Raw genomic sequence first — 27284 nt, 5'->3', positions numbered from 1 at the left:
TGTTTTTACCAGTGTGTTACACCAACACAAATTATGCTCAGTACCCTCAGCCCAAAATTTACCCCCTAATCAACATCTCTGGATGCAGTTGGCCATTTGTGGGAGGTTGTGCACAAGTTGGCCACAGCTCTTCCTTGGTTAGAACAGAGAATACCAGCTGCCGTTTGGGCCATGGTGAAGGGTGGAAAGTGCTGAGAAGACCCAGGCTGTTCCGTTCCATGGGAACCACAGCTGAGAGCAGAATGGAAGAGGCCTTAACTGCTGGTCAGTGCCCCCAACCAATCAGCATCTTTTCAAGTTATAAGCTGGCCCCTGATTGGTTTGGTGGTTGACACCAGGCCCTCCGATTGGCCCAGTAGCTGGAAACAGGTGGTAGTCTGGAACCAGGGCCTCTGACTGGCCCCAGTGGTTCCCTCTTTCTGGGACTTGACTCTGTCCTCATCCCTGGCAGCCCACCTGGGATGAAGGTGAGGGTGAGAAAAGTGATGTGAGGATCCAGGGGGGAATGTTCCAGAGAACATGCTAACCTTAAACTGCTATGTCCTTCAGGTTGTGTGTGCATTGGTGGCAGGGTGTCTGCACTACCTGTTCCTCGTAGCCTGTGCATGGATGTGTGTAGAGGGCGTTCACCTCCACCTCATAGTCAGGAACCTCCAGAGGATCAGCAATGCCGGTGTCCACAAGGTGCTTAGGTGCTTCATGTACCCATTTGCATACGGAGTACCTGCTGTGATTGTCATTGTTTCCGCGGCAACCTACCCGGCTGGTTATGGATCATCCCTGTAGTAAGTAACTAACAAAGTCACCCAGGGCAGATCCTCATCTGCTCCCAGCGTGTTCGGTTTCTCCTCACACTTTCACTGAAACCATATCCTAGGAGGGGCAGAAACAGGAAACTCCCAGAGCCAGTGAGGAACTTAGCATCAACAGTTCCCCTCAGCAAAGTGAAATTAGTCCAGAGGCTCCAACGTCAGATCTCAGTCTTCTGTGGCTACAGGAGGGATGCCCAAGAACTGGATGATGAAGTCCAGTCAACTTTGATGGTCTCATTATTGGAATTCAGCCTAAACCTTCATTTGGGGAGGTCATCAAAGACAATCAACATGGGCTCAGGGATGGGTTGTGTCTGACCAACCTAGAATTGGTAATGAAGAGGGCCAGTGGTGGGGAGGGGGAGGGGTTGAAGTGGTCCATGTAGATTTTAGTGAGGCCTTCAATGAGGTCATAAAGTCCACAAGATCCAAGGGAGAGGCAAAGGGAATTAGTGCAAAGTCAGGAATAAAAGGCTGGTGTTGATGATGTCTTTGTGGCCAAAGGCTTGTGACCACTGGGGGTTTCCTGTGATACATATCATTGGTTGTTTGTGAATGTAATGAGAGAGATGGAGATTATTAACAATCAGCTGTACGGTGGCACAGACAAGGAAATCTTTAGACAGCAGAAGGACAATTAGACACAGCCAAGTCTGTAGGGTAGAACACAGAAAACAGCACAGGAATCGGCCCTTTGGTATACAATGTTGTGCCAAACTAACTTAGTAATCAAATGCTCAACTAAACCAATGTCTTTATCCTTCCATTCCCTGCTCACTCATGTGCCTATCTAAGATCTTCTTGCTTGTGGTTATCGTATCTACCTCCACCACCACACGGCAGCACATTCAAAACACTCACCACTTTCAATGTGTATAAAAGAACTTACCCCACCTACAGCCTTTCACCTTTAATTGCACTCCCTCTGGTATTAGGCATTTCATCCCTGGGAAAAAGATACCAGCTATCTACTCGAACCCTCTCACAATCTTATAAACTTCCTCAACCTCCACAACCCCAGAGAAAGCAATCCAAGTTTGTCCAAATTCTCCTCATAGTACGTGCCCTCTAATCCTGGTGAACCTCTTCTGCACCATCTCCAAAGTCTCAACATCAATGTAATACTCCAGATGTGGCCTAACCAGAGTTTTGTAAAGCTGCAACAGAACTTCTTGACTCTTGGACTCAATTCCTTCACTAATAAAGACAAGAATGTCATAGGCCTTCCTCAGCTCCATATTGACTTGTGCAGCCACATCCAGAGAGCTATGAACTTTGATGCCTAGACCCCTCTATATATCAACACTCTTAAGGGTTTTGCCATTAACTATATAATGTCACTTTACGTTTGATCTCCCAAAAAGAAACACATCACATTTGGCTGGGTTAACCTCCATCTGCCATTTCTTAATCTACAAATCTACAACTGATATAGAGTATATATCCTGCTGTAACCATTGCCAGTCTTCTACATTATCTGCAAACACCACCAATCTTCATATTGTCTGGGTATAAAGGTGTCAGAGCAGGGAACGTGGGACATGAGAATGTATGATACAGAGGGCCATGGAGGGACCGAGGGCTGACACAGAAGATGAGGTGGGACAGATAGCCATGGCCATATATAATAACAGGACAGGCTTGAAGGTTCTTGTGTTCTTGCGTTAATGACGGCTCTCCAATCATTTCTCTGTCTTCTGTTTCAGCTGTTGGCTGTCGGTCAAGAAAGGACTAATATGGAGTTTCATTGGGCCCATTTGTGCCATCATCCTGGTAACCGTCCTCAAATACCTGGGCAGAAAATTTGATCCCGACTACAAACACACCTAATATTCTGTCCAGTACAACTTCCCACACTCACCAGCCTGTGGCTGCATGATGGGTAGGGAGGGTTTACTGACAGTGATAAACAGAGTCGTGAGTGCATCGATCGCCCTGCCAGGGGTGGTGGTAGAGGCTGACACATTAGGGACATTTAAGATACTCTTAGATAGGCACATGGATGAAAGTAAGATAGAGGGCTATGTGGGAGTGAAGGAGGGGAAGGGAGATGGCGAACAGCTGAGGGTTGCGCCAGGGCCGACTGCTTGCCCCTTCTGGGCATACGTTCGCTCATTGGAGAGGGAGCATGCGGTCACGATGGGTACAGGGGGGATTTCTGGGAACAGTGGGCACCCCAGGAAATTGATTGTTTTATAGACAGTAATAATCATATTTTAATTTGGACTTGTTTACTGTCTTGTATATATTTGATGTTTGTATTTTGTGTATTTTTGTGTAAATAATTTTTTGTAGCTTTGTAAAAAAAAAAGGGAAGGATTAGATTGATCTTGAAGTAAGACCACAAGGTATAGGAGCAGAAATAGGCCTTACGGCCCATTGAGTCTACTCCACCATTCAATCATGGGCTGACCCAAGTCTTCCAGTCATTCCTACTCCCCTGCTTTCATCCCATACCCTATGATGCCCTGGCTAATCAAGAACCTAACTACCCCTGCCTTAAATACACCCAGTGATTTGGCCTCCACAGCCGCTCATGAGAACAAATTCCACAGATTTACCACCCTCTGACTAAAGTAATTTCTGCATATCTCTGTTCTAAAAGGACGTCCTTCAACCCTGAAGTCATGCCCTCTTGTCCTAGAATCCCCTACCATGGGAAATAACTTTGCCATATCTGATCTGTTCAGGTCTTTTAACATTTGAAATGTTTCTATGAGATCCCCCCTCATTCTCCTGAACTCCAGGGAATACAGCACAAGAGCTGCCAGATGTTCCTCATACAGTAGCCCTTTCATTCCTGGAATCATTCTTGTGAATCTTCTCTGAACCCTCTCCAATGTCAGTATATCCTTTCTAAAATAAGGAGCCCAAAACTGCACACAATACTCCAAGTGTGGTCTTACGGGTGCCTTATAGAGCCTCAACATCACATCCCTTCTCTTATATTCTATACCTCCAGAAATGAATGCCAACATTGCCTTCTTCACAATGGACTCAACCTGGAGGTTAACCTGTAAGGTATCTTGCACAAGGGCTCCCAAGTCCCTTTGCATCTCTGCATTTTGAATTCTCTCTCCATCTAAATAATAGTCTGCCCATTTATTGCTTCCACCAAAGTGCGTGACCATACACTTTCCAAAATTGTATTTCATTTTCCACTAAACTATCTAAGTTTCTCTGCAGGCTCTCTGTTTCCTCAACACTACCCACTCCTCCACCTATCTTTGTATCGTCGGCAAACTTAGACACAAATCCATTAATACCGTAGCCCAAATCATTGATATACATTGTAAAAAGCAGCAGTTCCAACATCGACACCTGTGGAACTCCACTGGTAACCGGCAGCCAGCCAGAATAGGATCCCTTTATTCCCACTCTCTGTTTCCTGCTGATCAGCCAATGCTCCACCCATGCTAGTAACTTCTCTGTAATTCCATGGGCTTTTATCTTGCTAAGCAGCCTCATGTATGGCACTTTGTCAAAGGCCTTCTGAAAATCCAAGCATACCACATCTACTGCATCTCCTTTGATTAAACTGCTTGTAATTTCCTCAAAGAATTGCAGTAGGTTTGTCAGGCAGGATTTTCCTTTCAGGAAATCATGCTGGCTTTGGCCTATCTTGTCATGTGCCTCCAGGTACTCTGTAATCTCATCCCTAACAATCGATTCCAACAACTTCCCAACCACTGACATCAGGCTAACAGGTCTATAGTTTCCTTTCTGCTGCCTCCCACCTTTCTTAAATAGCGGAGTAACATTTGCAATTTTCCAGTCATCCGGTACAGTTCTAGAATCTATTGATATCGGAAAGATCATTGTTAATGACTCCTCAATCTCTCCAGCTACTTCCTTCAGAACCTGAGGGTGCATTCCATCAGGTCCAGGAGATTTATCCACCCTCAGACCATTAAGTTTCCTGAGCACCTTCCTAGTCGTAATTTTCACTGCACAAACTTCACTTCCCTGACACTCTTGAATGTCTGGTATACTGCAGATGTCTTCCACTGTGAAGACTGATGCAAAATACATATTCAGTTCCTCTGCCATCTCTGCATCTCTCATTACAATATCTCCAGTGTCATTTTCTTTTGGTCCTGTATCTACCCTTTATATACTTAAAAAATCTTTTAGTATCTTCTTTGATCTTATCACCAGCTTCCTCTCATATTTCATCTTTTCCTTCTGAATGACCTTCCTAGTTTCCTTCTGCAAGTTTTTAAAAGCTCCCCAATCCTCTGTCTTCCCACTAGCTCTGGCTTGCTTGTATGCCCTCTCTTTTACACTTACTTTGGATCTGACTTCACTTGTCAGCCATGGTAGTATCCTTCTTCCCTTTGAAAATTTCTTCTTATTTGGAATATATCTGTCTTGCACTTCCCTCGTTTTTCGCAAAAACTCCAGCCATTGCTGCTCTGCTGTCTTTCCCGCAAATGTTCCTTTCCAGTCAACTTCGGCCAGTTCCCCTCTCATGCCATTGTAATTTCCTTTATCCCACTGAAATACTGACACATCGGATTTTATTTTTTCCCTCTCAAATTTTAATGTGAACTCAATCATATTGTGATCACCGTTCCCTCAGGGTTCCTTGACCTTAACCTCTCTTATCACCTCTGGATCATTGCACAACACCCAATCCAGCTCAGCTGAGTAGGTTAAAGGGTTGGCACAACGTCGTAGACCAAATGGCCTGTACTGTGCTGTACTGTTCCATGTTCCACATGATTCTAACACCAACTTTTGACCTTACTATAAAAGGAGGTGGGAGGACTCAGAGTCCAACAGAGAAACAGACAACTTCACTGCCACTGGATGAACAAAAGGATAATGGGACTGGTCAGGGGGATTTTACAACACTGACCAAATCACAAGAGGACAGCTATTGTTGTAGTCAATGTGGAAATAAAAGCTGCCCATCGGCTGCGCAGAGACTGTGGGGAGAAAAGAGTTAATGTTTCAGGAAGAAGACCTTCCATCTGTTTCGATACTCCTTAACTCCCTCATGTCCTGACTGCATCAACACCTCCACAATCTCTGCTCTTCATTCAGGAATTCAAACAGATGCTGTTTCATTTCTCAGAGAACTAATGGCAGATTTGCCAGCGGAACCCACACCTAAAGGATGGATAAATAAATCCAGCACAGACAGTACAATCTGATGGAGGTTGCTGTGGTCAAGTGGAACAGGATCTCAACATAGTTAATTGATGAGGTCAAGGCATGTGACTTTGGTCAGTGGAGAAGTTAAATATTTCCCACAAAACAAGGATCCTGAATCTTTTTGTGCTTCTAATTCTTGGCAGTATGTCAGCTGAGTTTACGATGTGATAGGAAGGATGTTGGATGTTTAGCAGAGAAACTGCAAAGAATCAGGTTTATTATCATTGGCATATGTTGTGAAATTTTATCCAGGATGTTCAGTGTTCCTTATACCTTTTACCCAAAGCGTCCTGCATTTGAAATCCATCAAATGTAAATACTTCTTCCATTGTGCCCTGTTGACCATCGTTTGATTATGTTGCTTCAGGTCACATCAGCCTGAAGTCCAATGGTTCAAAGGTAAGATCACCATGGAATCTGAAGTTAAACAACAAGGTGAGGATGTCTTGAAGAGTTGAGTTCAATGGTTCTGCTCATGCCAGTCTCATCACAGGAACAATAACCCTGAGGGCATCTCCTGAGACTCCAGAGATATGAAACCAGCTTGATATGTTTCCTGGATGAGGGGCAGGACACAATGAAGGTGCTGACTACAGTTAAAACACCTGTTGAATTAGGAGCAGGGTGACAGCACTTGAAACAAGACACACACTCCTGGAGACAGTGCGAGACCATGAGGGCGAATGTCAGGGCCAGGATATACTGGGGGAGCTGCCTCAAGAAAGCTGTTGACGTTGAACTGATGATTGAGATTGGTAGGTTTATCTTACACAGAGAGCGCTGGATGGCAAATGGAAAGGTTGAGTAGAGAGCCCAGATCAGGCCTGAGGTGAGATGGTCCAGTCTTGTTCCTGAATCTATGGAAGTGCCTCAAGGAGAGACTGTGTGACCTTGTGAACGAGATGCACTCTGTATGAAGGAGAGGGTTTATGGCAGAATATTACTGATAGGGGTCACTGATACACTGACCCCTGGTGCACAGAGGGAAGCCAGATAAACACAGGAGGAGCTAGGAACAGGGCTGGAACAGAGAGATGACTGGGGGAATGTTTATGTTGGCTACAGGGACTGGGGGACTGATTCTGTGCTCTATGAAAAACATAGCAGGAGTATCCAGACACACTGATGACAACAACAGCACCCAGCACAGGGTGAGCTTTCCTGTTGCTTTAACCCATGGTATTCCTTCTTGCCCCCTCTCCAGTTTAACATGATTCTGTTCATGGTGACAATGCAGAAGCTGAGGATGCAGATCACCCACCTGAACACTGAGGTCACCAAGATCAAGGACACAAGGTGAGTGCAGCCAGCGTCAAGGAGCTGGTGGAACAGGAGGTCTCCCAACCACATTAAGACTAAAACTTCTGCCTGTCCACATGGAGCTGGATGGAGCAATCATTGTAGGTAGTGGGAGGATGAGGTCTACGCAGTGGCAGTGGATTGTTGTTGGGTTGAGATAAAACAGAAGAGATAAATGGGATTAAATTTCAACTCTGCCAATAAGTAACAGAAAAAACACAGAGCGCTGGGTGCATAGAATGCACTTCCAGCGGTGGTGATGGAGGCATATTCGACAGAGGTATTTAAGAGGTTCTTAAATAGGTACGTGAATGTACAGGGAATGTAAGGATATGGTCATTGTGTAGGATTAGTTTTGCCAAGTGTTTAATTACTCGTTTACTTAGTTCCACAAAACATCATGCACCAAAGAGCCTGTCCCTGTATTTCCCATGTTTTGTAAAACCAAAGACACTGATCAACAGGCAGAAGTTGAAAAGTGAAGTCAACGTCAGGTTTATCATAATCCGAACAAATTTATGTGTGAAGAGATGCAATGAAAAACTTATTTGCAGCAGCATCACAGGCACATAGCATCAGATAAGCAGCATTTTCAAAAGAAATTAAGCATAAATTATATATAGTTTTTACAAGAAAAATCTTTGTGTTCGTAAAGACTGTGTATCATTTATGTTTAATTTGTTTTGCTTGTGAATGCTGCTTCTCTGATGAAGAATAAGAGGTTTTAAATTAAGGGACCTGAGGGCAGTTGGGCCCTGGTCAATAGGACCATGTAGATAGTTGGAGTAGTGTGGGGTAATGTAAGAACTAGGAGCAGGAGTAGGTTATCTGGCTGGTCCCTGCTTTGCCTTTGAGCCATTTAGACCACAGCTGCTCCGGCCGTGGACTTCAGCTCTGCCTACCTGCCTTTTCACCATAACTCTTAATTCCCTTGCTATGCAAACATCTAGCTAACTTTGTCTTAAATGATTGTACGTTCTAGTATCAATTATTTGGTGACAGTAAAGTATAAAGTATAAATATATTTACTGAGGTAGCCTCCACTGCTCCCCTGGGCAGAGATTTCCCCTCATTTCCATCCTAAATCTACTCCCCAGAACCTTGAGGCTATGTACCCTAGTTCTAGTCTCACTTGCCAGTGGAAACAACTTTTTCCTGCCTCTATCTTATCTATCCCTTTCATAATTTTACATTGTTTCTATAAGATACTCTCTTATTCTGAATTCCAGCGTGTACAGGCAACTCGATCTCTCCTCATAGGTGAGTTGGGCCTGTTTTTGTGTAAAACCACAACTCCATGGCACATGGGCAAAGGTTCAAACAGAAGGTTGCACAGAGTGAAATTGTTAGAATATTGATCCAGTGGTGACAATTAGAACTGCAGTTGTGACAGAAGCCCACCTCATTCACCCAGACCAGTGCTGTATGTCAACATATGACAGGAACTCAGTAGGTCAGGCAACAACTATGGAGAAGAATAAAGAGACACTGTTTTGGGCCGACACCCTTCAACAGGTCTCGACTGCTTATTCTCTTCCATTGGTTCTGTCTGACCTGCTGAGTTCCTCCAGTAGTGTTGCTCTGGATTTCCAGCATCTACTGTATCGCTTGTGTTTACAAACAAAGATATCTCGTCTTCAACATACAAAGCATTAGCAGGAACTACAGTACCCTCAGTGAGGGGACTGTACTTATACAGCTCTCCCTCAAGTGCTGCAACCAGCCCTGGATGGAGTAATGCACACTGAGCTATGGGTGTGTGGAGCAGGTGTACAAAACACCACCATTGGTGTTTCTCAGCTGAGGGGCTTGTATTAGTTTCACAGCTTTTCCTGAGAGGTTTGGCAGGGGTTCTGAGTGTTAATGTTAAAGAGAAAGATGTATTTCTGGAGCACCTGTCACAGCCAGTGAATGTCCTGAGGCATCCCACAGACAGGTCTGTGCTTCTTCAAACATTGTTGTTGAAATCTGGTGCACAACAAGATCCTATAAACATGAACATGAACATCAGTCTCATTCGTCTGAAGGATAAACATGGTACTCTCAGCTCCCACACCGTGTCAAAGACCAGCCCCCGCCCAACCAGCATCTGCACGGGATACAAGGTGGTCCCAGACTCTAACGATGAAGAGGGAGTTGGGGAAGGAGAGGTCATTCCTCACTTTCCTGCCATGCTGGTTAGTTTGCAAAGACTTAAATTCGATGTACATAATGGTGATTCAGTTGGCACCATCAACACATCTAGCACAAGAAGAGATTTGGAGCTAATCAGTTTCGACCCAAAACATTGACTGTTATTCCTCCTTACCCCACCCCACAACCTACTGCTCAACCTACTAATTTCTTTCAGTAAATTGTTTGTAGCTCCAGATGACCAGAGCTAATCACGTCTCGTTGAATTCTTCACAGAACACTGATCTTCAAAGCCATTGCACAGGGGTTTGTCTTGGGCTGCACCTGGATTCTCAGTTTGTTTCACTTCCACGGCACAACCACCATCCTCACCTACCTCTTCACCATCATCCACAGTTTCCAGGGAACCCTCATCTTCCTCATTCTCTGTCTGCTGAATCAACAGGTACGATTTATCCCTGACTGACTGCATTCCCTGCAAGAGATGTCCATCCTGTTTCTGTCTCCCTCCCCCTGAAGTGACAGTAGGAGCCACACCACTGTAGTGTGTGGGTTCAAGTCAGCAGATCCAGCAGCACCCATTCCACAGGCTTTCGGGGCTCCAGGCTTGGGAGTAGCCTGTCCATGAGGAAACCTTTGAAGATGACAGAGCTGGACATGAAATCTCAGAACACTGATGTCATGGTGTCAGTAAGCTTTCTTATCTCCTCTTTCTCCTCATCCTTCACCCTCCCCTGTGCTCTCCCTCTCTTCATGCCCTTTCCCTTCTCCTCCTTGTACCCTCTCCTGATTCTCTCTACTCCCCATCTTCAATCCATCCTGCCTCTCTCATACCATCCCCTCTCCTTTCCTCATCTCACTAATGAACAGTGTCTCTGGAACAACAGATGAGGATTTATTTTCTGCCTACCTGCCTTTCCTTCAAACAACTTCAATGTAGCAAAGCAAATCTCTCCACGTGTAAAGGGAGTTAGCCACATTACTCTTCACTGCCTGTGGTGGGGCCAAAACACCAACCCCAACTCTGGACAGACAGAGAATGGGGATCTGCTGGAGTTCACTGTCAGAGAGACTGGCAATGGCCTTTCTAAGCTTTTGGCCTCCAGGCTCACTTCCAAGGGCTTTTTACAACTCATATTCTCAGCATTATTTTTATTGTAAAATTATAGATGCTCTGATGATTAATCTGTTACATTTACAGATTACTTTTTTAATCTCATCTTGACAATTTAAGTAATGAATTTAGAGGTTAAAATGTTATCTTACTAATTTAAATTCGTATGTTTTAAAAGCCTAGATAACCCTCTCACTCCTCCACCTCTCTGTTTCTCACCCACCACTTCCTCTCCGTCTCCCGACCTCCCTTCCTTCCATCTCCCACTTCCCTCTTTGCCCCTCTCCTTTCACCACCTACCCCTTCACCACCTCCTCCACTACACCCTCCCTCACAACCCCTCCATCTCCAACCTCCCTGCCACTTACCCCCTCCATCCCCTCCTGTGGGGTTAATTGATGTGTTGTTACCTGACCCACGTCTGTAGGTGAGGGACGGATACCGTTCCTGCTGGAACAGAATGTGCAGAAACTGGAAGAGATCAAGCCTCACAGATTCAGCCTCCACCAGCATGCCAATGATCACAGTGTCGGTGAGTCCGCTGTCCAACAGTGGGGTAAGTCCCAAGTGTTTACACTCTGTCCTTACATCCCTTACCCTCAATACTACCACCCCCCCAGCTTCACCAGCACACCAATTACCAGTACATTGGTGAGTACACTGCCCAATGGGGAGGCGGAGGGGGGGGGGGGAGGCTCTAGTGTTTACCCTGCCTCCTTATAGCCCTCGCCCTTAATACTCCACCCCATCAGAACAAAATTCCTGTAAGAATGTTCAGGAACACTCCATTCACTTTTCTTTACTTGGAGCATTGACTGCAAGGGTCAAGAAGTCACAGTCAAGCAGCTGTATAAAGCTTTGGTTAGGCCAGGCTTGAAGCTTTGTGTTCATTTCTGGTCATCCCATTACAGGACATGAATATGGTTGAAACAGTTCACCAGAATGCTATCTGGATTAGAGAGCATGAGCTACAAAGAGAGGCAGGACAAACTTGGGTTGCTTTCTCTGGAGCAGAGGAGGGAACCTGATGGATGTTTATAAGATTATGAGAGGCATAGACAGAGTAGACAGCTGGTATCTTTTTTCCAAGGGTTGAAATACCTAATTCCAGACAGCATGAAAGTGGGTAAGGTGAAAAGGGATAAGTTCGAAGGGAAAGCTTTTTATACCCAATGGTGGTGCTTGGAAAGCACTGCTGGGCTGGTGGTGGAAGCGAATACTATACAGGCATTTAACGGCCTCTTAGATGATTGTGCAAAGAATGGAAGGATATGGACATTGTTTAAGTAGAAGAGATTTAGCTGAATTCAGCATTGTGTTCAGCACAGACATTGTGGTCCACAAGACCTGTTCCTGTGCAATAGAGTCATAGAGCAATACAGGACAGATGCAGGCCCTTCAGCCTAACCAACCAGAGTGCCCACCCAGCTAGTCTCAACTTCCTACATTCAGCCTATATCCCTTCAAGCCCCATTCCTCCATGTACCTGTACAATTGCTTCATAAATGATATAATCGTACCTGCTTCAACTACTTCCTCTGAATGCTCATTCCACATATGCACCATCTTTGGCATGAAATATTTTCCTCTCAGGTCCCCTTTAAATCTCTCTGTTCTCACCCTAAACTTATGCCCCTAGTTCTGGAAACAACAGGAATTCTGCAGATGCTGGAAATTCAAGCAACACACATCAAAGTTGCTGGTGAGCGCAGCAGGCCAGGCAGCATCTCTAGGAAGAGGTGCAGTCGACGTTTCAGGCCGAGACCCTTCGTCAGGACTAATGTCAGGACGAAGTCAGGACAAGGGTCTGACGAAGGGTCTTGGCCTGAAACGTAAATTGCACCTCTTCCTAGAGATGCTGCCTGGCCTGCTGCGTTCACCAGCAACTTTGATGTGTGTTGCCCCTAGTTCTGGTCTCCTTTACCCTGCAGTAAGAGGCTGCTACCATCCAGTTCATAAATTTAGACATTTAAGGTCATCCCTCATTCTCCTACACTCCAAGTATTATAGACCTGGCCTGGTGAACATCCCTCTATAACTCAGCCCCTCAAATCCCAGCAATATCCTTGTAAATCTTCTCCACATTATTTCCAGCTTAACATTGTTCCTGTAATAGGAATGCATTATTTTACCTTCCTACACTTTACCCAGCACCCAGCCAAAGAAGTTTCACGCCCATGGTCTGTGATTCACACATACAGACCTTTGTGTGGATGAAATGGCAGGTGCCAGCTGTCACTTTGTTGGTTTTGCTCTTGTCCTGTGGTCTGGGGGCTTGTGCAGTGCAGTGGGGACTGAGTAATTATGTCCTTTAATGATGCTAAAGAAAGGACTCTTCTGCCTTTTGAACAGGTATAACAGATGCAGTGGTCCCTCTGGACAGGTCAGGACCTGACTCCTCAGCCAATATCACAAAGTGAGTGGTGTGTGGACCGTGGACAGACCTCAACTAGAATTCAAACTGGACTGTCTTTCGGACCTCGCTCTCCATCGCCTGCTCGTTCACCAAGACTCTTCTCTGAGACCAGGTGTTCAGTTATATCCAGAATGTGGCTTTGTAAAACATGGTCCATCCCTGCTCCAATACAGAGATGTGGAAGGTTAAAAGTCATGTAAACAAAACCAGCTTGAATCACAATGAATTCTGGTGTTAACATTCACTAGAACCAGGCAGACTTTGGGAATGCTGGAAAAATAATCTGAAATATTGCCTAAAGTTTGCAGTGTTAGTATTTTAAAATTCCTGTACACTTCCTGAATTATAAAAATAAAAAACATGACAAAATGATAATTAAAGATAAGCTTTATCTGTCACATGTCCATTAAAACATGCAATAAAATGCATCACTTGCATCAAATGAAATCAGCAAGAATTGTGCTAGGCAGTCCATGGGTGTCGGCATCCACCCAGTGCCAAGAAAGTAGACTCACACTCACTAACCCTAACTGTGTGTCTTTGGAATGTGGGAGGAAACCCACACAGTAATGGGGAGAACATACAAATTCTTTACAGATAGTGGTGGGAATCGAAACCCAGTCTTATACTGTTTCACTAACCATTCTGCTACCTTGTCACTCATTTTGGAAAAATGGTTTTATTGGTGCATCTTTTTGTTTTTAATAGGGAAGGCAAATATCAGAGGCTTTTGTATGTTCTCCATAATGGATTGGTATTGATCCAAGATGAATCTCTTCAAACACAGGTCAACTGTGAAACTTCACCCTCTGAGCAGAGGTCAGCAGTGGATTCCGAAGGCTGGTGAAATGCTACAGGTGCTCTCTTCCTGATGGCATGACAAATCAGTTCTCAATCTGCATTCCGAGGCACCATGTGGAGGAGCATTACTCCCACCTGTCCAACAGCATTGGAAATGAACGGCTCCATTCATTATCTCAGAGCAGTAAGCACTCTGCTTACCACAGTGGGCAAAGCTTTGGTAAAGGTGTAGCAGATGCAAAACACCTTTGACCACAGAGGTTGGGAAATGTAGTATAGCAACTTGGAACACACACAAAATCCTGGTGGAACGCAGCAGGCCAGGCAGCATCTATAGGAAGAAGTACAGTCGACGTTTCGGGCCAAGACCCTCGTCAGAACTAGCTGAAAGAGTTAGTAAGAGATTTGAAAGTGGGAGGGGGAGGGGGAGGGGAGGGGGGGGTAGATCCAAAATGAAAGGAGAAGACTGGAGGGGGAGGGATAGAGCTAAGAGCTGGGAAGTTGATTGGCAAAAGGGATACAAAGGTGGAGAAAGGAGAGGATCATGGGACAGGAGGCCTAGGCAGAAAGAAAGGGGAAGGGGAGCATCAGAGGAAGATATAGTGAGAGGAACAGAGGGAGAAAGAGAGAGAAAGAAAGGGGAAAAATAAAAAATAATAAATAAATAAATAAATAAATAAATAAGAGATGGGGTAAGAAGGGGAGGAGGGGCATTAACAGAAATCAGAGAAGTCAATGTTCATGCCATCAGGTTGGAGGCTACCTAGATGGAATATAAGGTGTTGTTCCTCCAACCTGAGTGTGGCTTCATCTTGACAGTAGAGGAGGCCATGGATGGACATATCAGAATGGGAACGGGATGTGGAATTATAATGTGTAGCCACTGGGAGATCCTGCTTTCTCTGGCAGTCAGAGTGTAGGTGTTCAGCGAAACAGTCCCCCAGACTGTGTCGGGTCTCGCCAATATATAGAAGGTCGTACCAGATGCAGTATATCACACCAGCCGACTCACAGGTGAAGTGTCGCCTCACCTGGAAGGACTGTCTGGGGCCCTGAATGGTGGTAAGGGAGGAAGTATAAGGGTATGTGTAGCACTTGTTCCGTTTACAAGGATAATTGCCAGGAGGGAGATCGGTGGGAAGGGATGGGAGGTACGATTGGACAAGGGAGTCACGTAGGGAGCGATCCCTGTGGAAAGCAGAAAAGTGGGGGAGGGAAAGATGTGCTTAGTGGTGGGATCCCATTGGAGGTGGCGGAAGTTACGGAGAATTATATGTTGGACCCGGAGGCTGTTGGGGTTGTAGGTGAGGACAAAGGGAACCCTATCCATGGTGAAGTGGCAGAGGACAGGGTGAGAGCAGATGTGCGTGAACATATACTGCGTCCAGTGCTCCCGGTGCGGCCTTCTATATATTGGCGAGACCCGACACAGACTGGGAGACCGTATCGCTGAACAACTATGCTCTGTCCAGCAGAGAAAGCAGGATCTCCCAGTGGCCACACATTTTAATTCCACATCCCATTCCCATTCTGTTATGTCCATCCACGGCCTCCTCTACTGTCAAGATGAAGCCACACTCAGGTGGAGGAACAACACCTTGTATTCCGTCTGCGTAGCCTCCAACCTGATGGCATGAACATTGACTTCTCTAACTTCCGTTAATACCCCTCCTCGCTTTCTTACCCCATCCCTTATTTATTTATTCCCCCCCTTTCTTTCTCTCTTTTTCTCCCTCTGTCCCTCTCACTATAACTTCCTCTGATGCTCCCCTTCCCCTTTCTTTCTGCCTAGGCCTCCTGTCCCATGATCCTCTCCCTTCTCCAGCCTTGTATCCCTTTTGCCAATCAGCTTTCCAGCTCTTAGCTCCATCTCTCCCCCCCTTTCAAATCTCTCACTATCTCTTCTTTCAGTTCATCCTGACGAAGGGTCTCGGCCCAAGACGTCGACTGTACCTCTTCCTATATATGCTGCCTGGCCTGCTGCATTCCACCAGCATTTTGTGTGTGTTGCTTGAATTTCCAGCATCTGCAGATTTCCTTGTGTTTGCGTTTAGAAACTTGGAGACTCGTTTATCATTTCCACATCCTCTAACTGAATGTGTACCACCCCTGTAAATGGAACCAACCAGGTACCAACAGCTCTGGATAGAGTGGATGGTGAGAGGAGGTGTTTCCTTCAGAAGGAGAGTCTAGGACCTGAGGACACAGCCTCAAAATAAAGGGATGCCCCTTTAGAACAGAGATTGAGGCTATTCCTTCAGCCAGAGAGTGGAAAATTTGTGGAATTCATTGTTGTGGCAATTAAGGCAAGGATTGAAAGATTCTTGATATATAAGAGGGTTAAGGGAGAAGACAAAAAAACGGGGTTGGAAAAACCAGCCACGATTGAATAGTGGAACAGACACCATTTTCTGTATCTCAGCTCTGTTATTAAACGTGGCACACTAACCAATAGTCAGCACTAAACTAAGACCCCAGTGTTAGTTCATCAGAGTACTGGGTTGTTGGCAGAATCCTCCTTCTACCTAGCAGACTTTTGGAAAAACCCCAACATATTACAGAAGCAACTGAAAACATGCACCAAAGCAAATCTTTAACTCATCCTGATGAAGGCTCTTGGCCTGAAACATCAACTGTTTACTCCCATCCAGCTGCAGAATCTAATGTGTCTATAATTTGTTATGTTCTGTTTATGCATGTGGTAGAAGTACCTGTGTCCTCCAAAGTTTCATACGTTATTGTCTCTAGCTGTCACAACTCCGAATCCAGTAATGTGACACAATCACCCACCTGTCAGTGAGATGGGTTTGTGGTAAGGCAAGTGCTGGAAGACTGCAGCCCAGAAATTGTAGTGCATTGGAAGAGGACAGGAAGGGCTGGATCAGAAATTGCATCATTGTGATGGGTGAAACCCCGGAGCTGCACAAAGTGACACAGGGATTATTATCCTGTTTTATCCCAAGAAAATCACCAAACCCTGGAAATAACAGGATTGTTTTAATTGGAATATTCAGTGGGTTTCCCATGGCTGAGGGGCCTGTCCTCAGGGAGAGACACAGGCTGCTGTGGCTGTTATCTCAGGTTCTCCATCCAAGGGCTGTGAGGACTGAGGATAATGAGTTCCAGGGAACAAAGAGACGTGGGGATCATGCAAGGACATGCAGAGGACCTGATGAAGCCTCGAGAAACTGAAGTATCTCCTCCTCCTGTACCTGCTATTCCGTGAAATTATCATTCTGTCTGAGGACTGGATCCAAGGGCACATTGCTTTGTGGATCCAGAACTGGCTTGCCCACAGAAGGCAAAGAGTGGTTGCAGACGGGTCATATTCTGCATGGAGGCCGGTGACCAGTGGTGTGCCTCAGGGATCTGTTCTGGGACCCCCTACTCTTTGTGATTTTTATAAATGGCCTGGATGAGGAAGTGGAGGGATGAGTTAGTAAATTTGCTGATGACAAAAAAGGTTGGGGGTGTTGTGGACAGTGTGGAGGGCTGTCAGAGGTTACAGCGGGACATTGATAGAATGCAAAACTGGGCTGAAAAGTGGCAGATGGAGTTCAACCCAGATAAGTGTGAGGTGGTTCATTTTGGTAAATATGATGGCAGAATTTAGCATTAATGGTAAGACTCTTGGCAGTGTAGAGGATCAAACGGATCTTGGGGTCTGAGTCCATAGGACACTCAAAGCTGCTATGCAGATTGACTCTGTGGTTAAGAAGGCATACAGTGCATTGGCCTTCATCAATTGTGGGATTGAGTTTAAGAGCTGAGAGGTAATGTTACAGCTATATAGGACCCTGGTCAGACCCCACTTGGAATACTGTGCTCAATTCTGGTCACCTCACTACAGGAAGGACGTGGAAACCATAGAAAGGGTGCAGAGGAGATTTAGAAGGATGTTGACTGGATTGAGGTTGACATGTCTTACGAGAATAGGTTGAGTGAACTCGGTTTTTTCTCCTTGAAGCAACGGAGGATGAGAGGTGACCTGATAGAGGTGTACAAAATAATGAGAGGTATTGATCGTGTGGATAGTCAGTGGCTTTTTTCCAGGGCTGAAATGGCTAGCACAAGAGGGCATAGTTTTAAGGTGCTTGGAAGCAGGTACAGACGAGATGTCAGGGGTAAGTTTTTTTATGCAGAGAGTGGTGAGTGTATGGAATGGGCTGCTGGCGGCGGAACGATAGGGTCTTTTAAGAAACTGCTGGATGGATACATGGAGCTTAGAAAAATAGAGGACTATGAGTAAGCCTAGGTAGTTCTAAGGTAAGGACATGTTCGGCACAGCTTTATGGGCTAAAGGGCCTGTATTGTGCTGTAGGTTTTCTATGTTTCTATCTCAGAGTTCCTCAAAGCCAGTCACAGCTTTGCGCATGCAAGGCAGTGCTGCTTTAAGAGTCCCACCCTGGTTATTATTCAAGCTGCTGAGCTTGGGCCAGTCATATACAAGTGCAAAGCTTCCTCGCAGACTCTGACAGCCACACTGTCTGCTGTTACTGGAGCCTGTTCTTCAGCAGAGCAGAACCATGGAGTGGAGATGCAGCAGAACCATGGAGTGGAGATGCAGCAGCCCGGAGTGGGGTGAGTACCAACCATGGGAGAACAGAGAGAGCTGTAAAATGCAAGCAGCCTCCTCTGCCCGTTAATACCTCACTCTCTTCCCTGTCCACATTTTCATTACCCACCTCACTCAGAGCAGCTTGTCTGATCAGTAACTCACTTCTTTAATGGAAGCTTGCTAGACATCCCACAGAGCAACAATTGTGGTACTCTACAGGTATTTAATTGCGTGTAAATGGCACGGACAACCGGTTGACTGTTACCAAGCTTTGTTTTTCTCAAACTACTAATGAATTAGCTATTCTCTGTCCTCTGATCAACCTGCATCCAGTCTGGCAATGTCCATTACCCAATGTCCCATCACCCAGATTGTCAAAACTCTCAGTAATGTAAACAGCTTCATTCAAAGGAGCTCACTTCTCAGGTGAGAGTCAATGTCACCCGTGGGTGGCTGTGGAATGAGAGGGATCACAGCCAGTGACCAGACATTCACATTTCTCACCCAGCCATGAGACTCCAGGGACACCACCAATAATGAGATGACCAATCCGACTGGGTCTGGAGACGTGCAATGGCGTGAATGTAACTGTAACTCATCAGTTACCCTGCCCCAGGTCTCTCCTACACCTGAGCTTCACCGACACAATGGTACTCCCCTATCTAGCCCCTGGTTGAGCCTGAGCTCCAGTAACCCATCCTCTAACCTCTCCGTCCCAACCACCCACAACATTATATTAAAAAAATTGCCAACTATACGAAGATAGGTGGAGGGGCAGGTAGTCTTACAGAAGCAAGGAATGTGCAGAATGACTTGGACAGATTAGAAGAATAGGCAAAGAAGTGACAGCTGGAATACAGTGTAGAGAAGTATATTGTCATGCACTTCGGTAGAAGGAATGAAGGCATAGACTATTTTCTAAATGGGTAGCAAATTCAAAGTTCAGAAGTGGAAAGGGACTTTGAAGTCCTCGTGCAGGATTCCCTAATGAATAACTTGCAGGTTGTGTTGATGGTAAGGAATGCAAATGCAATGTTCACATTCATTTCATAAGGAATATTAAAATCAAGGACGTAATGCTGAGGCTTTATAAGGCATTGGACAGACTGCACTTTAGACTATTGTAAGTCATTTTGGGCCCCTTTATCTAAGAAAAGATGTGCTGGCATTGGAGAGAGTTCAGAGGTTTAAATGAATGATACAGGGAATGAGCATTTGATGGCTCTGGGCCCATACTCACTGGAGTTGAGAAGAATGAGGGGAGAATTTCGACAGGGAACCCACACAGAGTGCAGAGTTTGTCAACGTGCAAAGTCTTCGTACTTGCTGGGGCCAGTTAGTATCTGGGTCACCAATTTGTTCAGGGATGGAGGGGCTGGGGGGGGGGCTTGCAGGTGGGGTTCCAGTTTGAATACCATTGGCAACAGTATTACTGATAAAAATAACATTCCACAACATGACTGGGGAAGTTAAATAAGGCAGGAACTTCCTGTTTCCTTTTATTGTTATAAAAGTATCTTTGGAAATATGTTTTCTTAAACGATCTCCAAACAGGAGTCAAGGAAAATCTGCCCCTCCCACCAGTTCTGACAAAACAGTTCATGGGAGAATTCTCTTCCCCCTGCTTTCCAGGAGGACATTCCTGTGAATGTGGGAGGATGTCATCCTTGGCAGCCCAACACGGCAGTAAGTAGGGAAGAAGTCCGAGATTGGAGATACCCTACAGCTAACAGCCCCTTTTGGGTTTGGCAGTGCTGGCGTTGAACATTACACAGTGTTTTGAGAAGTTAGTGGATTTGATAGATTGTTCATTGATACAGCTTCTTTCAGCCCCCCAAGGTATCTGTATTCCAACAATCTTCGGCCTCTTCACCTGCATTCCGTTTCACTGCTCCAGCGTTGATGGAACTGCCTTCAGCTCAGGAATTCTGTCCTTGCAAATTCCCTCTCCTTCTCTCCAAAACCGATAGTGCCCAGAAAGGCGGGGGGCAGGGGGAGGACATTCAGCCCACGGGTTCTGTGCTGTGACCAGAAGAGCGGGCCCACCTGCCCTGTTTCCCACATCCTCACTTCCCTGCAGCCCTGTCGTTCACTCTTTCTCTCAACCATCAGCTCCCTGTGATTCTTTGTTATTTGCCTACCCAGTGTGTTATTGACCTCCACATGGGACGATTGACAGATCTTCAGGGGAACCCCACATGGTCACATAGAGAAGATCCAAACCCAATACAGACATCGCCAAAGGTCAGAATTGAACCAGTCATTGGCCTATAATTACCTGCATTATCCCTATTTTCCTTGTTGAACAAAGGCAGGACATTGCCACTCTCCAGTATTCCAGGACTTTGCCCGGCGCTAGTGACACAAGTATTGTTGTCAAAGCCCCAGCAATCTCCTCATTTGCTTCTTTCACTATTGTAAGATATATGCCATCAGGTCCTGGAATCTTATCCATTGTATTGCTTTTCCTAAGTCCTAGCACTACTGCTCCTTAATCTCAACATGTCTCTGCACATCAGTGTGCTCCACTGTATCCACTCTCTTCCAATTCCTTCTCCTTGGTAAATAGCAACACAAAATACTCATTTTGTACCTCAGCAATTTGCTCTGAGTCCAAGCACAACATTCTTCCTTCCTGCTTTCTCCTGACTCACCCTCTTTTTCCGAAGAGGATGAGTCAGGAGGAAGTGTAAAATGCCTTGTGATTATCCTTGATCCCGCTTGCCAAGGACATTTTATGGTCCCCTATTTGGCCTTTCTAATCACCTGTTTGAGCACATTCCTGCTATCTTTGTATTCAAAGAGGATCCAGTCTGATTTTAACCTCCTGAACCCTTTCAACTACGCTGTAGAAGGCTCTAGAAGCATAGATCTGCTTGTTGGTAAAATCAGCAGGCCTTCATTCCTGACCACTGCTCAGCGGTTTTGCCCACCCATTCCCCCAAACTCTCCCCCCGCCCCCACCAACCACTCTACCCACACCCTCCTCCAACCCCTCAGCAGATCAGGTAGTATCTATGAAGGGCACTACACAGTCATGTTTCTGGACAATACTCTTCATCAAGACTAAAAAGGAAGGGACCAGAAGCCAGAATGAGAAGGTGAGGGAGAAGAAAGTATACCAAGCTGGCAGGTGATAGTTGAGACCAGGTGAGGGTGAACATGGTTGAAATAATGAGCTGGGAGATGACAGAAGAAAGAGGTAAAGGCTGAAGGAGGAAATTAATAAGAGAGCAGAGTAGACCATGGGAGAAAGGGAAGGAAGAGGGAAACCAGGGGTAGGTGAGGAGTAGAGAAAGAGTGAGAGGGTAACCAGAATGGGGAATGGAAAAAGAGGTCTCAGGTCTATACCCAAAATATCCACTGTTTATTCCCCTCCATAGATGATGCCTGACCTGCTGAGTTCCACCAGCACTTTAGGTGTGTTGCTCCGGATTTCCAGCATCTGCAGAATATCCTGTGAGTAATACAACAAGCCTAAAATTCTGAACAGTCCTCTACTGCAGTGTTCCTGAAAGGGTCTGGATTTCTTTAGGAATAACATCACCAGATTCCGGACTTGATGTATGCTAACGTTAAGGATGCATACAGTTCCTCTCCCCTCCCCCCACTGGGAAGGTCAGATCACAACCTGGTGCATCTCAAACCCTGCTACGTGCCCTCTGGTGAAGAGTAAACCTGCAACCTCGAGGACAGTGAGGAAATAGTCGGAGGAGGCTTATAGACAATAGACAATAGGTGCAGGAGTAGGCCATTTGGCCCTTTGAGCCAGCACCGCCATTCACTGTGATCATGGCTGATCATCCACAATCAGTATCCAGTTCCTGCCTTATCCCCATAACCTTTGATTCCACTATCTTTAACAGCTCTATCCATCTCTTTCTTGAAAGCATCCAGAAACTTGGCCTCCACAGCCTTCTGGGGCAGAGCATTCCATACATCCACCACTCTCTGGGTGAAAAAGTTTTTCCTCAACTCCGTTCTAAATGGCCTACCCCTAATTCTTAAACTGTGACCTCTGGTTCTGGACTCACCCATCAGGCGCTCCAGGGTTGTTTTGAGGTGACAGACTGGCAGGCACTCTGTCAGCCACATGGAAAGGATATTGATGGGCTCACAGAGTGCATCACTGGTTACATCAACTTCTGTGTGGACTGCAATGTTCTGGCAAGAACTGTTCTTTGTTATTCAAATAACAAGCCATGGGTAACAAAGGACATTAAGGACATCCTGAATGCTATAAAGAGGGTGTTTAGAGATGGAAATAGGGAGGAGCTGGGGGCAATACAGAGGGACCTAAAAGCCAGGATCAGAGAGGCTAAAGACAGGTATAGGAGGAAGCTTGCGTGGAAACTCCAGGAGAACAACATGAGAGAGGTCTGGAGTGGGATGAGGACCATCACTGGGTTCCAGTAAGCTAGGAACAGAGGAACTGAAGGCAGTGTGGACAGGGCCAATGAACTTAACCTGTTCTTTAACAGATTTGACATTGTGGCCCCTGCCCATCCCCCACATGGTTCATCTGTTGTCGGCCCCCAACCAACACATATTCCACTCTCCCCTCCTACCCCTCCTCACAGCCCCCCACCCTGCTCTCATGACTACACCCCTTCCCCACATGAAACCACCACGGTGGGCTTCACAGCGGAACAGGTGAGAAGACAGTTAAAACGTCTCCACCCAAGCAAGGCTGCAGGCCTGGATGGTGTCAGCACCAGGGTGCTCAAAGCCTGTACCCCTCAGCTATGTGGAGTACTTCGCCATGTATTCAACCTGAGCCTGAGGCTCCGGAGGGTTCCTGTGCTGTGGAAGACGTCCTGCCTCGTCCCTGTGCCGCATGCCACGCCCGAGTAGCTTCAATGACTACAGACCAGTGGCATTGACCTCCCACATCATAAAGACCCTGGAGAGACTTGTTCTGGAGCTGCTCCGGCCTATGGTTAGGCCACACTTAGACCCCCTCCAGTCCGCCTACCAGCCCCGACTTGGAGTTGAGGATGCCATCGTCTATCTGCTGAACCGTGTCTACGCCCACCTGGACAGGCCAGCGAGTACTGTGAGGGTCATGTTTTTTGACTTCTCCAGTGCGTTCAACACCATCCGCCCTGCTCTGCTGGGGGAGAAGCTGACAGCAATGCTGGTGGATGCTCCCCTGGTATCATGGATTCTTGATTACCTGACTGGCAGACCACAGTACGTGTGCTTGCAACACTGTGTGTCTGACAGAGTGATCAGCAGCACTGGGGCTCCACAGGGGACTGTCTTGTCTCCCTTTCTCTTCACCATCTACACCTCAGACTTCAACTACTGCACAGAGTCTTGTCATCTTCAGAAGTTTTCTGATGACTCTGCCATAGTTGGATGCATCAGCAAGAGAGATGAGGCTGAGTACAGGGCTATGGTGGAAAACTTTGTCACATGGTGTGAGCAGAATTATCTGCAGCTTAATGTGAAAAAGACTAAGGAGCTGGTGGTGGACCTGAGGAGGGCTAAGGCACCGGTAACCCCTGTTTCCATCCAGGGGGTCAGCGTGGACATGGTGGGGGATTACAAATACCTGGGGATACGAATTGACAATAAACTGGACTGGTCAAAGAACACTGAGGCTGTCTACAAGAAGGGTCAGAGCCGTCTCTATTTCCTGAGGAGAGTGAGGTCCTTTAACATCTGTTGGACGATGCTGAGGATGTTCTACAAGTCTGTGGTGGCCAGTGCTATCATGTTTGCTGTTGTGTGCTGGGACAGCAGGCTGAGGGTAGCAGACACCAACAGAATCAACAAACTCATTCGTAAGGCCAGTGATGTTGTGGGGATGAAACTGAACTCTCTGACGGTGGTGTCTGAAAAGAGGATGCTGTCCAAGTTGCATGCCATCTTGGACAATGTCTCCCATCCACTACATAATGTACTGGGTGGGCACAGGAGTACATTCAGCCAGAGACTCATTCCACCGAGATGCAACACTGAGCATCATAGGAAGTCATTCCTGCCTGTGGCTATCAAACTTTACAATTCCTCCCTTGGAGGGTCAGACACCCTGAGCCAATAGGCTGGTCCTGGACATATTTCCATCTGGCATAATTTACATATCATTATTTAATTATTTATGGTTTTATATTGTTATATTTATACTCTATTCTTGGTTGGTGCAACTGTAACAAAACTCAATTTCCTTCGGGATCAATAAAGTATGTCTGTCTGTCATTAGGAACAAAGGAATGCTGGAAAGTATTCCTCCTCCTCTCCCGTGTGAATTACATCAGCCCTCATCCCCCAGACTCCAGAGAGCACTGACCAATCGTGAATCACAGAACAAACCCTCAGCCCCTGAGCTAAGTGTTAAAGCCAAGGCACAGATGCAAACAGAGCTGGTAGAACCAGTTAGCAGACTTACGGGTTGACGTAGATCTGCGATGTCTCATTCCTTTTTACTTTGACAGTGCTTTGCCTGGGTTATATCCTGTCCCTTCTTGTGGTGTCAAGTCAACCCTGCCAACCAGGATTCAAGCTTGAAGCTGATCTAGGCTGCATTGGTGAGTAACACTCCCTCTTTCAATGATCTCTCAGGAGCTGTAGTAAGCCACTTAAGTCTCCTTTGTTATTTAATAAGATTATAGCTGCAAACTGAATGTAAAGGAATACATCATATAAAAACAGAAACTGATGGAAACACTCAACAAATCAAACAGCATCTGTGGAGACGAAAACAGAGGCTGAGTGCAGGACAAGAGAAAAATCAGTAGATGCTGGAAATCAAAGTAATACACACAAAATGCTGGAGGAACTCAGCAGGCCAGGCAACATCCATGGAAAAGAGTAAACAGTTGACATTTTGGGCCAAAACCCTTCATCAACACCAATGAAGGACCTTGGACTGAAACGGCAATTCTTTTCCATAGATGCTGCCTTGCCTGCTGAATTCCTCCAGCATTTTGCTGAGTGCAGGAGCTGTTAAGTCTTGCTGCAACTAGGCAAGCCATTGGTGAGACTATGTTTGGAGAATTACCTGCAGTCACTCCATGATAGAAGGGTATGACTGAACTGGAGACAGTACAGGAGAGTGTTTCACCAGAATGCTGCCGTGATCGGAGGGTCTGAGCTATGAAGAGAGACTGGACAGTCTTCCCTGGAATAAATGAGGCTGAGGTTCATAAAATCATAAGGGGTATAGGTAAGGTGAATGGTCACAGTCTTTTCTTTGGGCTAGGGGAGACTGAAACTAGCGGGCACAGGTTTAAGGGGAGAGGGGTAAGATTTAAAGGGGACCTGAGGGGGCAAGTTTCACATACACAGAGGGCACATGAAATGAGCTGCCAGAGGAAGTGTAGAGACAGGTACAAAAATGTTTAAAAACAGGTACATGTTGATGAAATGTTCAGGGGGAGGAGGTATGGATCCAGATCTACAATGATAACTCATAACTTCAGTGATGACTCAAGTGCAAAGAGGATTACAAGGACCACTTGCATTAACTGGATCCACATTCCCTTGAGTACAGAAAATGAAGCAATGATCTAATTGATCCCTTTAAGGTCACAGCTGAATTTGATTGGCTGAATTGAGAAGAGTCATTTCCCTGGGACACGAAGTGCAGTGCCGAACAGGGGGTGAGGCTTTACCCCTGGAGCCAGACAGACTGCAGTAGATAGGAAGACCATTTTCACAGAGATGGAGACTAAAGTCTCAGTCAGCTGGAAAATTCAAAATGGGAATTGTTGGAGCTTTGGTAAATAGGGACATTATGGGTCACAGAGACCAGATGCATCAACGGACGAGAGATCCAAGACAAGATGTAAGGACCAGGTGGTGGGTTCATTTTGTGCTCAGTGGAACTGCCTCTGAATTTTCAACAGCAATCTGTGTGCCCACCACTCACCCCTCCTCTGATGTCCTGTTACAGCTACAATTACCTACAGGAGAAGAAAGCTCATCCTTATCTCCCTTCTAGTTCTTGACAGAGAATGTGGTGAGGAGGAAGCTGCCTAATTTTCAGGGCGGAGACAAGACCAGAGGTTACTGCATGAAGCTACAAATCCACTTGATCTTGCTATTACAGTTTCTTTGGTACAGGGGCACTCTGCCTCACTAAGTAACTCACAGGTAACTGGAAGTGTGTTGGAGACAGGGATGATTGTCCATTCCCTCTGGGCACCAACCCTTGCACAAGCTGCTCCCATTCCGCAGTGTTGGACATCCTTAACAACCTCACCCATACCGTAGTGGAGCTGACAGTATTGACCATAGGATTCCTCTCACTGACAAAACTATGGGAGAGAGGAAACCAAAAGTAATTTTCTATCCCCAGAACTATATCAGCCATCTGCATTCTCCACTACCCACTGGGAAAGGCTCTGGCAAGCAAACCAAACATGACCATGACCGCATGACATGAGGGACCTAGTACACAGTGACCATATCCATGTAGGATCCAACATACAGTTTTTACAGTGACCAGAGATAATGGACCAGACACATGGTCCTAGCAGTGACTAGACATATGAGCCCCAACACATGGTCCATAGAGTGGCCAGAGATCCGTTTACTCCTATATCCCACAAGCCCAGACCAGCACAGAGGAAGTGCTACACTGTCGGATGTGGCACATCTCAGAGAAGCATGTGCATCTTCTCCTGCAAGTTAAAGGTGCCAAAGCTGGACCAGCTAATCTGGGGACAAAGATCAGCCTTTCCAAATGATCTCCTCCTGGGAATGAATGTATAAAATGTACTGACCGCTATACTGTAAGTCACTGACAACCTGCTCTGTTTGTCTCAGATATCAACGAATGTGCTGAAGTTGCTCAGATATGTGGACCAAACACAAGGTGTCATAACATATTGGGAAGTTATTTCTGTACCTGTATGCAGGGATTCCAGCCTTATATCAATGCCTCCCACGGGACAAGCTGCCAAGGTACGATTCAAGGGCATGCATGGTCTTTGGTGGCACATGGGAGTCAATACATTTCATCAATGTTTTTGGATCATAGCT

At 46.0% G+C, this 27284-nt stretch overlaps 1 protein-coding gene across 1 annotated transcript in view; it reads left to right on the top strand.

Annotated features, from left to right (window-relative positions):
• LOC134339298 (uncharacterized) overlaps nt 1–27284 on the top strand; it is a 96636-nt gene that overhangs the window by 43785 nt on the left and 25567 nt on the right. Inside the window, exons 13-22 of the mRNA XM_063035675.1 lie at nt 550–785; nt 2519–2585; nt 7177–7268; nt 9681–9849; nt 10946–11074; nt 13722–13777; nt 18175–18316; nt 21677–21752; nt 24734–24826; nt 27069–27206. Of these exons, the coding sequence (XP_062891745.1) occupies nt 550–785; nt 2519–2585; nt 7177–7268; nt 9681–9849; nt 10946–11074; nt 13722–13777; nt 18175–18316; nt 21677–21752; nt 24734–24826; nt 27069–27206 (1198 nt within the window). The remainder of the gene's footprint in view (nt 1–549; nt 786–2518; nt 2586–7176; nt 7269–9680; nt 9850–10945; nt 11075–13721; nt 13778–18174; nt 18317–21676; nt 21753–24733; nt 24827–27068; nt 27207–27284) is intronic.

Source organism: Mobula hypostoma, chromosome 29 (genome assembly GCF_963921235.1).
Source record: "Mobula hypostoma chromosome 29, sMobHyp1.1, whole genome shotgun sequence".
Lineage (NCBI taxonomy): Eukaryota > Metazoa > Chordata > Chondrichthyes > Myliobatiformes > Myliobatidae > Mobula > Mobula hypostoma.
Note: the sequence above shows the minus strand (reverse complement) of the source record. Positions and strands in the feature narration are given on the sequence as shown.